The sequence below is a fragment of the Sceloporus undulatus genome, chromosome 5 (assembly GCF_019175285.1).
Source record: "Sceloporus undulatus isolate JIND9_A2432 ecotype Alabama chromosome 5, SceUnd_v1.1, whole genome shotgun sequence".
NCBI lineage: Eukaryota > Metazoa > Chordata > Lepidosauria > Squamata > Phrynosomatidae > Sceloporus > Sceloporus undulatus.
Genome location: NC_056526.1, coordinates 82,177,838 through 82,193,556, shown reverse-complemented (window position 1 = coordinate 82,193,556; position 15,719 = coordinate 82,177,838). Strand labels below are relative to the sequence as shown.

Sequence of the window (15,719 nt, the reverse complement as noted above, 5' to 3'; positions counted from 1 at the left end):
ATATTCATTCAGATTATTCTTATACTCTGTCCTCCTTCAAGGGAAGAACAAGCAAAAGAGATTAAGATACTATAAATTCAACCATTTTATATAAAGGACACCATTTAACTATCCGTTGTGTAGTAAAACCACAGGGGATATCAAGGGTCTGCTGTACTTTGTATGTTCGGTCTATGTCACCCTCAGCTGATTATGATTAATAGAGAAGAGATATCTGGCTAGGTTCATGTGGTTGTAAATTTTTGTTAGAGTGGTTGTGCTGTACCAGATACCATATCATATAGAAAGGAATTTTAGTGAGATCATGTTCCAACAAAGTTTTTAATGCTGTCTTTAAAGAAGACAGAAGTATAGAAATTATTTACATTTCTGTGATTTTTTGGAAAATACATGCAGTAGTATGAAAGCCAGTGGGATTAATACTTACAAACTGCACCATTGTGAATATGGGCAGACAGACTTGCTATTAGCTTGGCACATGCTTCTGGTAGGATATGTGTTCCAATTTCTGAAGCTATTTCAATACAGTGGTACTGCTGATACTCGTCTAAATCATTTTTGTCACAAAAGTTTTCCACAGAACTGATTTTGGGAATAAGTCCAAGCTATAGAATGACAAAAGCACAGAGACATTTTAAATAACTGGACAGAAAAGTCTATCTTAGCTAAAACTTACTGAATAGCAGAATTGGATTAATAATGTTTACAGTAGAATTCTTTTTGCCTCACTATTTATATATGTGTAGAGATTTATTATGAATATTATAGTCCATTCAATACAACTTTCTAAACACTCCTGATATTCAAAAACCTTTAGTATCACACCCCCGCATGCTTCTCCCATTCACGTCCTGTGCATAAACAGTAATGGATGCAGTAACCCGTTATTAGCATGATTTAATCACGATTTAATTACGCTTGCCTCCCATGTGAAAAAGTCCATAGAGTTGTGCTGAAGATAAAACAGGCAGGAGAAGATCCCTGAAATTGTTGGCCATAGGGTAATTTTTAAAAAAATAAATAAAAATAGAATAGAACAACTTAGATGTAGTTGTTAACTACCTGAGAAGTGAATTTAAAACAGATTGACTCATTTGTCTGTTCATTTCACTGTTACATTTATTGTATAAATCAATCCATCACTTGAGAAACTGAAACGAAACACAAAAAACAGGTTTCTGTATTTGGGGCTACTTACTGAATCAATCAGTATGGATGAGTGAGTCTTTGAGTCTGAAGCAAAAGATACTGAAAAATGAGCATCTACAAAATATTCCCTTCCTGGTTCTAAGCATACAGAAGTAGCCAGCAGTCCAATTCTGTTTAAGAGAAGACATACAACATTGTGGATTAAATAGTTCACTTCTCCTTTACCCTATATGTGTACATTGTAAACATATTGCAGATATTTGTGTGCTTGAGCAAGTAGGTTGGTGGATGGAGGCCAGCAGGGGTGTAGCTACGGGAGAAAAAATTAAGGCATTGCCATCTCAGGTAAGAATTCTGCTCCCCCGTGACATTTTCTTTTAGTCCTCAAATTTCTAGCACTGGATCCATCTATTCTAAACTGTAGAAATAATGCACCCAATGCTACTGCAATTCTACACTGTAGAAATAAGTGCTGTAGCTCCATCCTATGGAATCCTGGGATTTGTAGTTTTATATGGTCTTTAACCATCTCTGCCAAAACATGATGGTGCCTCATTGTCATGCCCAGTCAAGGGAGGACTCTGAGGCTGAACTGGAGCCTCAGCTTGAACCTGAGCTTGGTCCTAGTTTGTCCTTGAGAGCTCCAGCAGAGTCTATGGCCTCAAAGGAGACTCAGCAACGAAATCTGCAGGCAGCAGAGCCTTCACAGGAGACATGGAGGAGGAAGAGGATGGCAACATACCTCTGGCTCTCAAGGATGCTTAATGAAAAATGCCAGCTAATCTCAAAACAGCTGAGCTCATGAGATCTGATTATATAAACAAGGGAAGGACACCAGTCTGGTTGTAAGAGACTGAGTTTGCTGGTGAAAGCACACTTGTTCCTGACCTCTCCATCTTCTTGGCCTGGACCTTGATTCTCGGACTATCTGATCATCTTGCCTCCTGGAACCCTTGACCTTGGATTGTTTGACTTCTTTCTTGGATTGACCCCTGGACTTGAGACCATGGACCTTTGGTAAGGGACAATGGCCGGTTACAAACCGGCACTTGGGACGTCCGCAGGACGTCCCATTTTAAAAAAGGGGCGTCTCTTCTAGATGCCCCTGGGTCTAATACGGACTCTGTCCATACAATATGGCGCTGGCCATTCCACACGGCCAGCGCCATCTTTACGTATCGGACGCTGTGCGTCCGAACGTGTTGCGGCGCCAATGATGTCGCGAGTGCACCCCTGGCGCCTCGCGACGTCACAGAGGCGCCGCAGAAAGAAGCTCCATTTTGGAACTTTTTTTTGCTCCGTAAGGGGGCCGCGCGGTGTGGCTGCGACAGCTCCCTTACGGAGCAAACGGCAGCGGTGGCAGACCGCCTCAAAGCGGCGGTCTATAACCCGTCTTTGTCTTTGCTTTGGTTTTATCTTCACAAGCTTCGTGAGGAGTTACTTTGCTTATTGTTTAGACTGTGGCTACCAGCTACTTGGCTGCTTTCCTGGACACTCACAAAACTACAAATCCCAAGGTCCAACTTAAAACGTGCAAGAGAGGGGTAAAAGGACTAAAAAGGAGAATATTGGCAGACTTCTCTGTTAGGTTATTAAAAACCTACTAGGGAAAATGATTTATGGTGGAGGGAGTCTGAAATGATCCCGGAATTACTGGTAGGTCATCTGGAGACAAAAGTACATGAACAAGTAGAATTAAAAACCATGATCTTATGATATATTTGGCAGTCTAGATGGACTCTCCATTGAGCAGTTAGAAATTTAGTTTAGGTATCCAAAGAAAAGGGGCAGGAAAGTTACCAAGGGAATACAAATGTAGCAAAAAGAAGAGTTCTAGGTGTCGACAATTTTCAGTTTCTCACTCTCCATGATGTTAGAAATTTGGAGACTAAAAATAATCATGTGGGAGCAGAATTCTTATGTGGGGAGCAATTATCTCATCCCCCTGCTACATCTACACCTCTGGACTAGTATGGGAATGAATGGTGGGGATAGCTTCTCCCTCAGTATTGTTATTCCCCACCCAGTATATTATACTTGAAAGAGTATGTTCTATTAAGTGTTAAAATATATATACATATATATCCAGACCTTGCTGTAGACGGCAGAGCCAATGAGTGTGGCTCTTGCAAGGCTGCCTCACTCTTGCAACGTTCACTTCCTACAGGACCGGAAGGCTTTACGACAATGCTTGCCATCCAGTCTTCTAGAGACTGTATGTTTGGGAAGAAGAAATAAATGGGTTTTCATACAAAGCTGAAACATTATTGTTTTCTTACATTCATGTAAACAGGAACGTCTTGCATTCTTTGACCAAGTAAAAAGGCAACTCAACATGGGCTGGATGAATGGTTGGAAAAAATCAGCCAGTGCCAAGTTTGGGAATATTTCTTTCTTCAGATTACATTTCCCATAATCCCCCAGGCAGCTTGGCCAATAGCCATACTGGCTGGGGCATTCTGCAAATTGAAAAGTAACATTTCCAGCAACAGAGGACACCTGAGGGCATAAAATGAACTGGTGGCCTAGGAATGTATGCTCACAAAGTTTCTCAACCTTGATGAGAAAATATGCTTAGTACATTGAGACATTCCATTAAATAACTGGAAAACTTCTACAAGAGTTTTGCAAGTTATGACCCTTTTGTGAAAACTTTCTCTGTACAAAAATATATAATCTTTTCTGGAAAACCAATCATTTTCACAGAAAACAGTGTGTTTTGTTGCAAATACACTGTTTTCTGAACAAAATTTGCACATTTTTGCATGAACCTCCCTCTCCATTTTTTTCTAGAATCCCTACCTCCCTAAATGACACATGTAATTGAAAAATAAACAATAAATAGGGCTAATCGTATCCAGGAGAAAGCAATCTTTTACTTTTGTTCTGGAATGCATGTAAGAAGTAAGCCTGTTTATATCCCTAAAGGGCTGCATGTGCCCCAATGTTTTCTATTTTTCCTTCCCAGAATGAGTTGGTTAGCCTCAACTCAACTTGCTGAATCAATGGGAAATTAGTTAGGTATGAGTTCCATTGATTCAACTGTTCTACTATAGTTGAGACTAACAACTGGATTTAGGTCAGGTTTATTTCAAAACGTTCCATTTACTCAATTTTAGTATGTCCCACATTTTTGTTTATTTCAAAGGCTTTGCTTTCCCCCCTTCCTTGCGTGTATCAAAATCCAAGTTGAACTTGTCCTGGAGAAAGTATAAAATACATTAATTACCTCAGGCTCATAGCGAAGGATGATATTGAAATCCATCAGGAAAGGGACGTTGTTGATTGTAAATCTTAAGCCTGTTCCACTCTGAACACGTACAAAACCTGGACCTGACCATGTTATTGGCTTTCCAGGAATAGACTCTCTAATAACAATATCAAGAGCAGAGTTCTTGTCCAGCAGCATTGCACCCTGAAAGGAGATTTAAAATGTTAGCTTTATTTAGAAAGCAAAATGAATTCCAGTTTGTTGGTAGCACAATCACTTTATCTTGTCTGGAGTAGCCACAGATGAGCCTTCCCAAGCCTAGTAACCCTTCAGATATTTAAACTACAACTCCCATCAGTGATAGCAATGACAACAATTGCAGACCAAGATATCTTTGTGAGATCCAGTTGAGTGGAGCTGTCATATTCTCCTTTGCTCCTTCTTTACTATCAGGGCTGGATCCTGGATGGAGAATCCCTGCCATTGAGTTACACTTTTTAAAAATGGAAATTTGAAAGTAGATTAGCATTAACTTCAGTATTAGTAATAACATTAGTATCGGCATTACTGGTGGTCTAAATAACCTAGGTTGGAGACTATCTTTATTCAAGTCAAAATGGATGAGGTATATGGCCTCCATCTCCTTACTGGTTCTGTACCAAGTGTACATCCATGCCTGTACTTCAAGTGCTAAGGAAGAAGTAACTTCAGCACTTCAGTTTTTCAGTCACTTTATTCCAGTTTTTATCAACATTCTTCTTTATAAGCTGAGCTGGCTAAACAAGGAATATGCTTGAGCTGTGCTGCGCATCAGTAAGTTTTCATGTATCTTTACTATGTTGGCATTTTAGGCCAATGTTCTAAGTGGGCTAATTCTCCATTTCATTTCTTTGAGGCAATTTATAGACTTCTGGAAATTCTAACTGAAAGCTTTGAAGCCTTTAAATAAATAAATCCATAGGGCTGGGCTGCCTTACAAGGGTACCCCATTTATTCATATTGCAAAACATAGAGAACTAATTTGCAGACCAATGGTTCATCTAACTTCATCTGTATGCACATTGACTGGCATCAGTTATGCTATCCTTTCAGTAGTGTCACCAGAGATCTTAGGAACCTCCTACATGCAGAACAAGGCATTGTGGCACCAATGATTTGGGGAGGTTACCTTTTGAAAGTGCTATAAACTACACAGATGGTAGACCCTCTTGTACAATGGTCTCTAGCCACCTTGACATTTTGGCAGATACTCTTCTTCCCAGTCCTTCTAGGAGAACTAATAAAATATTTACCTGTCCAGCTGCTGCTTTCCGTACGCCTCGGTTCTTATTCCTGTTCAAGATGATTTTTCCATTTTCCATTGTGAAATCATAACCTTTTTGTCGAAAATAGACATCACACCGTGGCATAGCTGTGGGTTGAATCTTATAAACAGATGTCTGAAGTAGTAGCGCTGTCAGATTGTTGACATTTTGTTTTGTTTTTCATTATCAGGGATATAGATATTCAATCAAACTATGTACAATTTGGCAAGCACTGCAGCTACACAAGTAAAGGGAACCTTTTATTTGTCTTCATTGAACTACAAGCTGAACTCTGTTCCTTTGGTCCAAGAAAATCAAACTAAAATAATAACTAAAATCAAAAGGAGGTAGGAATAAGAGCATTGAAGGAACATCACATTATTTATGAGTTATGGATTTAGTTTTTTTTTAATATCCCAGAGCAGAGAAGGTATTGAATGAAAATACTGCAACTTAAAATAGGGTTTCTCTGGAGATAGGGATGGATTATTACAAGGAGGACTGTGCTTATTCTAGGCTAAGGACATTTAAATTTTGTATTCTGGCATTGAATATTCTGTAGGAAGAAAAGCTGGGATGGTACTATTCAACAATCTTTACTCCTTTGCATAATTTATTCTAGTTCGCTCTAGATATAGGGAGAGAGAAGGAACAAAGATATTTTAGTAACCTAGAAGGAACGGGATGGAATGGAAAGGCAGACAGGAAAGCTATCTGTTTCTAAAAGTTTCCTGCTGCCTAGTTTTAATTTGATTCCCCCTACATATTATGATTTGTATTACTGTAACTATTCTCTAAATCTGGACAGTAACAAAAAAACCAAATACCAGTGGTGAAGATCCAGGAAGTGGCACTGAGTCTTCTGCTTCATATATATAATAATCCAAAGGTAAGAAAAAGTGGCCTGCAGCTGGTTCAGTACACTGACGGCCCACTATGTTGGGCAGGCACTCACATTGACCATTGGTAGAAGCACACCTAGCAGAAAGGATAGGAAGAGAAGGAGTTCAACGCAACTTAAATTCATAGATATATGATTTACTTTGGAGATTTATTAAGGAGATATTATTGCAACGTAAATGCTGTACTGTAGTAGCCAAAGCAGCTCCTAAAATGGCTAGCAACCATGTTTATTGATTGTTAGGCCTAGCACTTCAGTCAATGTTTGTGGTTTCCTTTGACTCCAATGGCAAAAAAGAGGAGGAGGAGGAGGAGGAAGAGAAAGAAAGAAAGAAAGAAAGTGCTCTCTTCCAATTATGGACAAATCTTTGTTACATTCATTACTTTCAAGGGGAGGTTCTGATGCAATGAAAGATTTGAAAAAGGATCTCAAAGACTTACAAGTTATTGTGGGCACCACCAATGTCACAGTCACATGGGGAACATCCATATAAATTACTTCCAAGGCCCCAGTATCCTTGCTGCAGTAAAAATAAAATAAATTAATTAAAGGGATCAGACAATTGATTACTTTTTCAATTTAATTTTACTTCGTCTGGATTGTTGGATTCCATTCCAAACGAGTGTGTGAACAGATTCCCACAGGAAAAAAGCATGGAGGCAGGTAAAGGAGTTATGGTGCTAGACTGACCTGAAAACAAATAGGTTCGCCCATGCTTTATTCCTTAGTAATGAATACAAAACAAATAATTTTTCATTCACTTCTCCTGCTTTAGCATCTCCTTATTTGCAGAGAGATGCCTCCCTCACGTTTGTGATGTCACGAAAGAGCAGGAAATTGTAATTATTTAATGTGTAATGTAATACAAAGCAGGAGCTTGTGGATTTTTATTTTTTGCCTCAAGTGCCACCTGAGTAGCCACTGTGACATGAGTGAAGGGAGGCCCTATTTGCATCTTTGCCACAAACAGCAGAATGTCTTGGGCCAGCCCTGCTTGTTTGTCTTTACAAAGGTATTGTCCAATGAAGCATTGTGGTGCTGTGGCTGTTTGTTTTGGAGCTGCTTTGTATTTGTTCTATAATAGCTTTTCTTTGTAATCCAAGAGAAAAGATGATTGAAAGGCAGGAAAAGGTGGGGGAAAGAAGTTAAATGAAATACAACAGGAAGTGCAAGAAATATATTGGAGAGCTTCTTGGATACATACAAGACATTCTTCACAATGCTGCCCAGTGGCAAACTGCTGGCACAAACACTCTCCAGTCTCCGGATTGCAAACAGAGAAAGACAAACTTCCAGAAGGGTTGCAGTTACAAGCTGAAAGAACAGGAGGCACAATCACCACCTCTGATAGCACACTTACAAAAGTGTGTGTGTGTCCTTTCACCTGTCCCAAATATGCACTTATGTGAAATAGCTGCAAACATGTAGGAAGGGCTTGTTGCATGGGAGTTTGTCAACCAAACCATTATGAATGCCCGTTCTTTCCCTGACTACTTACATTCAAACTATTTCATCTCTGAAAGATCAAGAATAGAGGAGGCGAAACGGGGGAATGTTAACCAGTTTAAGCTACAAGGGGGTAGAATGTGGACATTGTCCCTCCCAAATATGAATCAATTTCTGGCACCACCATGAAATTTTCTTTCAGTCCCCAGATGCCTAGTATTGCAATGAATGAGGCACTGAAAATCTTTTGCACCTAGGATTTCAAATGAATATTAGAAGGAACTTCCATTTAGAACTGCAGTTTGGGAATGAAACCAGTTACCTAGAGTAGTGATGGGATCTCTTTCTTCAGATGTGTTCTAAAAGAGGCTTGATGGCTATCTGTTGGAGATGCTTTAACTGGAGTTCCTGCACTGAGTGGGTACTTGGACATGATAGCCTATGAGGTCCCTTCCAACTCTACAATATTATGAATCAAGCACTACATCTGCACTGCAGAAATTATGCCATTTGACACCAAGTGTTGTCAAACTGCATTATTCTGCAGTGAAGATGCAGTCTTGGATAAGAGTTCAAACACTTGCTGTGTGTTGCATTTGCTTGGTTGCTTTGCCTGCCTGTTTTCTTTAGATGCCTAAACTGTATTTCTAAACGCTCAACAGACATCTTACATTACTTCAGTGCTAGAAATATACAGATTGCAGGAAAATATTATTTGGTGGTGCAGCATTCTTATAGGGATGTGGTGGAGGTGGTAGGGGGTGGAAATGCCATAATTTTCTTCCTCCCCACAGCTACATCCCCGAGAATATCCTAGCTTTCTCTGCAGTTTGAAGTTTCCTTCTTTGGGCTGCACATCAGTTTTAATTAAATATTACTAATTAATTAATATTATTAATATTAATTCCATCCTCCCCCTCCTCTGCCTGGCCCTCTCCTCAGGAGAAAGCCAAGCTGCAGAGAAGCCTTGAGGGGTGAGCATTTGCTTCTCTTCTTCCTCTGCCGCTTGACTTTCTCAGGAGAAAGCCAAGGAGTGGAGGAGCCTTGCAGGGTGAATATTTGCCCATTTTCTTCCACATGGCCCTCTCCTCAGTAGGAGACTGAGCAGCAGAGGAGCCTTGAAGTTGTTCCCCATCCTTGCGGGACACCCAAAATCCTTTGGTGGGCTGAATGTTGTGCAGGCCTACTCTAGGGTGTGGGGCTTAGCAGAGGGATGTAATATGAAATTGAGGAAATATGGGAGAAGGGCCTGTGATTGGAGCAGTAAATATATTAGAAATTTGCTCTTCTCCGTTTTACCTAGTGCAATATTTTTCTTTAAAGTAAAAGTTAAAGTACGGTAAATGTATATTCCTTTTGTCACAGCATTGAGCCAATGCAATGCCCTACATCTGACACCCAGACATACAACTTAAGATGTTTTGAAAATCAGAGCATTAGAGAAGAATCAGAGAAGAAAAGCACTTACGTTGACAGCCAAGAGGATCACTGCCATTCATTCCGTAGTAGTTTGGCTTACACTTGTCACAATGAACACCTTCAATGTTTTCCTTGCAACGGCAGCGGCCAGCAATAGTTCCAAGAGCAGGGTCTGTGTGACTTTCACACAGCCCATTGTACATTGTACCTTCTGGATCACAGTCACAGGCTATGAGCACATGGAGAGAAATGGATATAAGTGATCTAACATAGAGCTTAATACAGTATACTGAAATTATTGGTGAGTATATTTGTATCACTATATTCCTCTGCCTTTGCTAAGCATCACTTAATTGAACACAGCATTCTTTTAATGACCATCTCACAATTATATATCTGTATCTATATCTGAGGTTGAAAGTAATACCAGAGCCACATATAGGCTAGGTTATTTTTTCCACCTTGGTGCTTTCCAGATGTTTGGGTCCCTAACTCCAAGTTTTTCTGACCATTTGTAAAACATGAGAAAGACACCAGCCTGAGAAAAACTAGACTAGGCCTTCCCTCTTTTTGTTTTTTTTTATTACTTTATGGATTATAGCTCACATAATCCTCCAGCTAACATGGTCAGAGGCTACACTGGCCAATACATTATTGGATTTATAGCAAAAAACCACACAAAGTTACTAACGGATTGTCCAGACAGGAAGAAAGTCCAGGGAAGTATCAAGACTCGTTCAAAGTATCATAGAACCCCAGATTTGGAAGGGACCTCAAGGGCCATCCAGTCCAACCCCATTCTGCCATGCAGGAACACACAATCAAAGCACTCTTGACAGATGGCCATCCAGCCTCTGTTTAAAAAATTCCAAAGGAGACTCCACCAGTCTTTTAAGCAGAGTGTTCCACTTTTGATAGTTTTGATTCTACTTACATAGAATCCAAATCCTTGTTTGAAATATCCCGTGTTTCCCTCACTCCTAGCGTCCTTTGTGTTTTCTTCTCCCACTAGACTCAAATAACATTGCAGAAATCGCCGTTCACCAATTTCCACCGAGACCTTTTTAACTATTATTCAGGAATTATAGTCAAAGTGTTAAAAGGGATTTAGCAATATTACACTAGTTAAGCATTGGGATAAGTTAATTTTATTTTATTGCTAGCATTCCTCTTTCCCTTGCTTGATCTCTGTCAAATTTGCTGTCCTGGGAACATTTGCTGTGTTTCTTGGTGGCAGCCATTTTAGGCTGCTGTCACAATGCAAAATTAATGCAGTTTGACAACACTTTAACTGCCATGGTTGCATCCTATGGAATCTTGGGACTGCAGTTTGTTGTAGCATCAGAGCTCTCTGACAGAGAAGGCTGAATATCTCACAAAACTACAACTCCCAGAATTTCATGGCATTGAGCCATGCTCGTTAAAATGGTATCAATCTGCATTAATTTCACAGTGTAGCTAGCTCCAGGATACAGAAACACACTGCCATGGAGAGATACATTTCATTTCAGGAAATACTAATTTAATTTAAACTGACTTGGAGAGAGGGAATAAAAAGTCCTTGTAAGTGCTGGAAGTTCCCTGGGAATACTTCAGAATGGGGGAAAGTGTCATATAGATCTCCCTACTTCCAAATGGAAAGGGAAGCAACAAAACAAGGGACTTTCTGGTTTTTCCAGTCTGTCTGGATGAGACCCAATTTAAGTTTTGAGAGGGATGAATTTTACCCCACGCCTATATAACCTTATGCAGAGAGGGAATCACCCTTGTTGTTCCCATTCATTTGCCCTGAATCGGACTCAGGAGGCACAGGAAAAACCTCTAAAAATGTGCCCCTTTTTAAAACCGGTTTATCCACCACTGATTTGGGTTTTGTAAGGAAAAATCAAATACATGGTGATCAGATCCGAATTTCAATGGGAACGAAATTGGCGCAATGAGGATCGAATACGCGCTCAAATGGGAACAATGCACCTATAATTCGATTCTTGATCTGCGTTATAAGCCAGTGGGAATGGGGCCCTAAGTTACATCCTGCCAAAATTGTTTTTTGTGGGTACTGAAGCCACAGATCAGAGTTTGCAAAACATGAACAAGGGTTCATGAGCTCTTGGAGGTCACTCACAGGGTCATCATTTGACAGCAAATAACAACAGCTACATCTAAAACTTTGTTTAAAAGAGCGGAGAGATTCATCTGCACATGTTTACTCCTAACCCATTTCACATCTGCCCTGTGAGATATAAGGAGATTACCACACCAGCAAAAATGATGGGAGCATAGCGGTATGCTTCCGTCAATACTGTACAATGCTTATCACACAACGTCGAGCTACATCGTGATTATCCCATGAATAAAGACGAATTCTAGCGCTGCATTTTATTCACAAGGATTTGCTGGTGTGATAATCTCCTAAATCAGTTTTTGACATTATGTATCACTTGCTGATGTACTACTTTTTTAAAGCATCTTTGATTGTGGATACTAAATTACTGATTAATACATTAATACTACTGATAAGATCCAGATCTATGTTAGTCGAACTTAGATCTCTTTGAAGTCAATAAATCAGGGCAGTAAGTCCCACTGGCAGTCTGAATCTAACCCTTGTAGGTCATCCAGCAAGGGCTTTTCACTTACAGATACAAGCGTGAGGGTCTGAAATTGCTTTCTGTGGGTCCCGATAAAAGAAAAGCTTGCACTGATCACAGTGTTGTCCCACTGTATTATGCTGACAGTCTTCACATACACCACCACTGATACGATTATTGGAAAGGTACACTGCCATATCAAAGTGGCAACTTTCAGAATGACCATTGCATTCACACTCTGAAACAGAATACAAAAAGAGTATATATATTCATATAAACCCAAGTACAGTACTGAAAACAGATTCTGGATTCAATAAAACCAATTACTTTGCAGCAGACACAGACAGGCTTTATGTAGAAAGGAAGTTACATCTCCAGGTTCAGCCTGCTGTGCACTGAACGTTTAGCCAGTTTATTCCAGCAGATTGCTATTCCCAAATTTAATAAAAACCAAGTAAATCACTTTTAGGTACTTTGGCAAGCATTTTCCTGTGATCCTTCTGCTGGCCTCCAGGGAGCATCATTGTAGAAATCTTTACATCTTTCACAGGACAAACCATCTGTGTTGTGCTCGCAGAGGCAGCTCCCATGGACCTGCAAGAGGTCAACAACACATTTAAAATACAAAATTGTAAACAGATTTTTGCTTTCCTTGGATGTGAGCCATCAGAAATGAACTGGATATGCAATAGAGTAACTACCTATACATGTTCACCACCACTACCACTGCCACTGCCACCACCTTGCTTCCCCCTCCCCAAATTGGGACTCAAAGTGACCCACAATTTAAAATAAAAACTACAATTAAAAACTTACAAAAATGAACACCAAAATAGAATTAAACTATTATAGTGTTAGAACTGATCACACATTAAAAAATAAAAATAAAATGCAATCTGAAAATATAAATGATCTAAAAACAGTAAATTAAAACAGTACAGCACCCTAGCCAATTCTTTTAAAACTTTCTATTTTAAAAACCTGTCTGAATAAAAAGGTTTTGGCATGCTGATGGAAAGACAACAAGGAGGGCCATTTTGGCTTCCCTGGGAAGAGAGTTCTAAAATCTAGGGACAGCCATCAAAAAGGCCCTCTCTTATGCCCCCACCAACCGTGCTTGTGATGGTGGTAGGACTGACAAAAGGGCCTCTCTGATGATCTCAGGATCCCAGTCAGGCTCATATAGGGAGACCTGATAGTCAGATAGCCTTGACTTGAGCCATACAAGGCTTTATAGATTATAACCAGTACTTTGATTTGTGTCCGGGAACAAACTGTCAGCCAGTGGGGCTGTTGTAACAGGAGAATAGTGTGGTAACAGGGTAATAGTATGGTCCCTGTCATCTTTCCTAGTTAATATTCCGGCTGCAGCTCTTGGGATCAACTGAAGTTTCCAAACACTGTTCAAAGGCAGCCCCCAGTAGAGATTGTTACAGTAGTCCAAATGGGATATAACTAAAGCATCTACCACCATGGCCAGATCTGGCATCTCAAGGAATGGGTGAGGTTGACGCACAAGCTTTAAATATGCAAAAGCACTCTTGGCCACTGCAGAAACATGGGCCTCCAGACAAACCTGAGTTCAGGAGTATATCCAAACTGTGAACTTGCATCTTCTGCAGGAATGTAACCCCATCTAACACAGGCTGGATCCCTATTCCCTGAGCTGCCTTCCAACTGTCCAGGAGCACCTCTGTATTGTCTGGATTAAAGTTCAATTTGTTGCCCTCATCAAGTCCATTACTGATGACAGATACTGGTTGAGGACCAAGACAGCCACTTTGGATTGGGGTGGAAAGGAGTAGTAGAGTTGTGTATCATCAGCATATTGATGGCACCACACTCTAGAATGCTGGATGACCTTTTTCCAGTGGTCTCATGTATATGATAAATAACATTGGGGGCAAAATATAAGCCTGAGGGACCCCACAAGTCAATGGACAGGAGGTTGAACAGGAGTCCCCCAGCACCAGGTTCTGGGTCCACCCACCCCACCCCCAGGAATGAAAGAAGCCACTGTAAAACAGGACTTGCAAGTCTCATCCCAGAAGTCTCATCCTAGAAAGATACCATGGTCAATGGTACTGAAAGTTGCTGAGAAGTCCAACAGAACTCACACCCCTGTGCAGGTCATCCACCAAGACGACCAAGGCTGTCTCTGTTCCACTGCCAAGCCTGAAACCATATTGAAACAGATTTAGATAATCAATTTCATCCAGAAAGCCCTACATGAACCTTGCCCAAAAATAGTAGATTGGACACCAGTCAATAATTATCCATTATAGAGGAATTCAGGATGTTTTTTTCAATAAAGGCCTCACAACTGCCTCCTTTAGGCAAGTTGGAATGGTGCCGTATTGTAGGGAGGCACTGACTACCCCCTTCGCCCATTCAGTCAGTCCCTCTTTGGCCTATATGATAAGCCAGGAAGGTCAAGGGTTTAACACACATGTGGTGGCTCTCTTCTCTCCAAGAATCATGTCCACATCCTCAGGCTGCACAAATGGAAAAGTATCAATTAATTTTTCAAATAATTGATTACTAATGGAAAAGTATCCATTAATACTGGGCATGTAAAAACCCACCCACTGAGCAGGCCATTACATTTTAAAAAAATATATTGGATGTAAGATATAGATTGTAATGAGGATGGTATACCAGCCTTGGGCACATTTAGATACAGGTGAAATGTTGGCATTTACAATCTCTTACTAAATTAGCTATGCTGACTACATTTAGGACTGAGCTTCTTCAAGGGAACAGAGAAGAGGCTTCTCTACTTAACAGAAATAACCCTTGCTATCCCTCTCCTGAGAAACAGGGCCTGTAATTTCTAGTACCAATTGTGTCACCTAGGGCTCAGGCAGGCAGACTTCAAGACTGAAAGGTCTATTTTAGTTGTGTGGATTTTTTACTAGCAGTTTAAGATACACCAGCCAGAAAGAGATGCAATACACACAGTTAAAATGAAATAATTGTCAGCCAAGGACCTTGTTTTGAGGACCACAACTGAACAAAGTTCACTATTCCAGGATAGTATTCCTGGAATTCCAGTAGAATTCCAGAGTAAATTTAATCCTAAGGATAAAACTGAATTTATGGATCTACATATTAATTTTATGTACCGTACCAGTGATCTTAGAAATGCCAGAGTATGAATAGAGGGACCACATTTCCAAAGGGCTTCCAATCATGCCATAACCATATATTAACAATGAATAATGAAAGCAAATCTCTAACCACTGGTCCTTACCGTAGTAATTACTAGACCAAACAGTGTTTGCAGCATTTCAAAAGACACAAGTGGCTTCTCCTTAAAGGGGGAACTCTGAACACTCCAGTGTGAACTAAACATGGTCCTTGACCATGGAGTATTGATCGATGGTTGGAAGGGGGTAAAATGAAGATTGAGGGAGGAAGGGAGAATGGAATGAAGCATCCTTTGAGTGGGCAGGACTAGTCTAAACAGGAGAACCCTAAACAAGAGATTTTCACATTGCAACAATCCCCCCCCCCCCCCGACACACACATTTTACTTGTGGAGCAATCCGTTTTATACTTCTACATTCATAGGCAGTTTCCTCCCATCTTCTCTTATGCACACTGTTCTTGGCAAGATAAGTAATGCAAGTCTACACACAGCAGGTGTCGTTTACTGAATTATACCTGCATCATTACAGCGGTGGTATTTTCCTGCC

General features: G+C 40.3%; 1 protein-coding gene across 6 annotated transcripts in view; it reads right to left on the bottom strand.

The window, feature by feature from the left end:
- LAMB4 (laminin subunit beta 4) overlaps positions 1 to 15,719 on the bottom strand; it is a 59,496-nt gene that overhangs the window by 24,534 nt on the left and 19,243 nt on the right. For 4 of the 6 annotated variants that reach the window (XR_006104289.1, XM_042470728.1, XM_042470731.1 and 1 more), the window contains 11 exons: positions 12,495 to 12,615; positions 12,071 to 12,259; positions 9,480 to 9,659; positions 7,770 to 7,879; positions 7,006 to 7,085; positions 6,492 to 6,642; positions 5,653 to 5,784; positions 4,379 to 4,564; positions 3,241 to 3,362; positions 1,199 to 1,319; positions 428 to 605 (listed from right to left, as the gene is read on the bottom strand). Coding sequence is in view for 5 of the 6 variants with exons in the window: in XM_042470728.1 (XP_042326662.1) it covers positions 428 to 605; positions 1,199 to 1,319; positions 3,241 to 3,362; positions 4,379 to 4,564; positions 5,653 to 5,784; positions 6,492 to 6,642; positions 7,006 to 7,085; positions 7,770 to 7,879; positions 9,480 to 9,659; positions 12,071 to 12,259; positions 12,495 to 12,615 (1,570 nt within the window). In the remaining variant the exon portion in view is untranslated. Of the gene's footprint in view, positions 1 to 427; positions 606 to 1,198; positions 1,320 to 3,240; positions 3,363 to 4,378; positions 4,565 to 5,652; positions 5,785 to 6,491; positions 6,643 to 7,005; positions 7,086 to 7,769; positions 7,880 to 9,479; positions 9,660 to 12,070; positions 12,260 to 12,348; positions 12,454 to 12,484; positions 12,616 to 15,719 lie in introns of those variants that run through there. The other 2 variants (XM_042470732.1, XM_042470733.1) reach the window with 2 other exon arrangements.